Below are 1,553 nucleotides of genomic sequence, written 5' to 3'. Positions count from 1 at the left end.
TTTTTTTTTTCTCGCTACGTAGCGTTCTACATACTGTACTCTGCAGGTCGCATTTCATCGCCCTGGTCGGCGTCTTCAAGTGTTATTGTCGCTTCTGTGTTATCTGGTTGGGGCACTGTATACCCAGTATTTGGATGTGGCCAATTTTGCCTTTCTTCCACTGGGGAGGGGGAGGAATGCTATTTGTTACCAGTTATTGTTGCCGCATCAAACACTGGCTCTGAGTTTTGTAGAACAGGGGACGATTTGAGGTCACGAAGCGGTGTGAGGAGTTCGGCAGTTCTGTGTACTTTTCACCGCATCTTATTACACGACCCACCAGCTTTCACTTCTTTTACATGAACGCTCGCACTCGCTCACAATGATATACGTTAAGGATTCCTGTTTTGGGTTTCTCATTTGCACCGATCCAATTGTCGCTCACCTCCACACACACACACACACACACACACACACACACGGTACCTTTACGCTAACGTACGATTTCCTATTTTTCTTTTTTTTTTTTAAAAAATCTTTCTCCGCTTTCTTTTGTATCTTTCGGCGCATTCGTGTGTATCGTGCCGTAAAGGAAGCGACTACAATCTAGGGGCACAAGAGGAGAAAGTCAGGTAGTCTCTACGATAACGCAAGCGCCATCAGCAACATCCACTACAGTTGTGGGGAAACACAGAGCCGGTTGACATTTGTAATCATATACGTTTTCTCTCGTTGCCGACGCATCGCAAGATAAGTCACATATTGACAACTTTAGTTCTCATAGAAGTGACATAGTTACATTAACTAGGAGGAGTGAGTCTTTACGGTTAGTGCCATGTCCTCATCTCGTCCTGCCACTGGGAACCGCTTAGCCGTTCCTATCCGGACAAATCTTCCCGTTCCCGCACCCCGTAAGCGCCGATTTGAATTAACGGATGAGCAACGACAGGAGATTCGCGAAGCATTCGAGCTGTTCGACTCCGACAAGAACGGTCTTATCGATGCGCATGAAATGAAGGTTAGCATGCGGGCACTTGGATTTGATGCAAAGAAAGAGGAGGTCTTGCGCATGATGCAAGACTGCGCGGCGCGGGATCAGCATAATAACCCACTTATGGACTTAGCGGGATTCACTGATTTGATGACCGAACGCTTTGCTCAACGGGACCCACGGCAGGAGATGATCAAAGCGTTTCAACTGTTCGATGAGAACAATACGGGGAAAATATCTCTGCGTTCCCTCCGTAGGGTTGCAAGAGAATTGGGCGAGAACATGACGGATGAAGAATTGCAAGCCATGATTGACGAGTTCGACACAGATCAAGATGGCGAGATTAATCTTGACGAATTCCTTGCCATCATGCTGGAAGATGATGACTACTGAGAGGAAGGGGTGTGATTTCAAGGAGTTGGCGTGCGAATTTATCCCTTCCCCCGATCCGGTGGGCGTAACGGTGGATGAAGTACGCGGAAACGGGGGTGAATAGAGCGAGTTCTACTGCTATCATCAAAATTATCACTGCTATTGTTGACATTCATAGAATAAAGGTGAAAATGACGAAATGTGCGTCCAC

The 1,553-nt window shown here is 46.9% G+C and overlaps 2 protein-coding genes across 2 annotated transcripts in view; both read left to right on the top strand.

Moving 5' to 3' along the window:
• TEOVI_000648500 (uncharacterized protein) overlaps nucleotides 1-224 on the top strand; it is a gene marked incomplete at both ends in the record, with an annotated part of 1,221 nt that extends 997 nt beyond the window's left edge. Inside the window, one exon of the mRNA XM_067223302.1 lies at nucleotides 1-224. Within this exon, the coding sequence (XP_067079403.1) occupies nucleotides 1-224 (224 nt within the window).
• Nucleotides 225-814: 590 nt separating this feature from the next.
• Nucleotides 815-1,363, top strand: TEOVI_000648400 (centrin, putative; the record flags this gene model as incomplete). The annotated part of the gene is made up of 1 exon (XM_067223301.1): nucleotides 815-1,363. The coding sequence occupies one exon, from the start codon at nucleotides 815-817 to the stop codon at nucleotides 1,361-1,363; it is 549 nt and encodes a 182-aa protein (XP_067079402.1).
• Between the last annotated feature and the right edge of the window lie 190 nt (nucleotides 1,364-1,553).

Source organism: Trypanosoma equiperdum, assembly GCF_001457755.1.
Source record: "Trypanosoma equiperdum strain OVI genome assembly, contig: ctg_1829, whole genome shotgun sequence".
Lineage (NCBI taxonomy): Eukaryota > Euglenozoa > Kinetoplastea > Trypanosomatida > Trypanosomatidae > Trypanosoma > Trypanosoma equiperdum.
The sequence above is the reverse complement of the archived record's forward strand: the minus strand, read 5'-3'. Positions and strand labels throughout refer to the sequence as shown.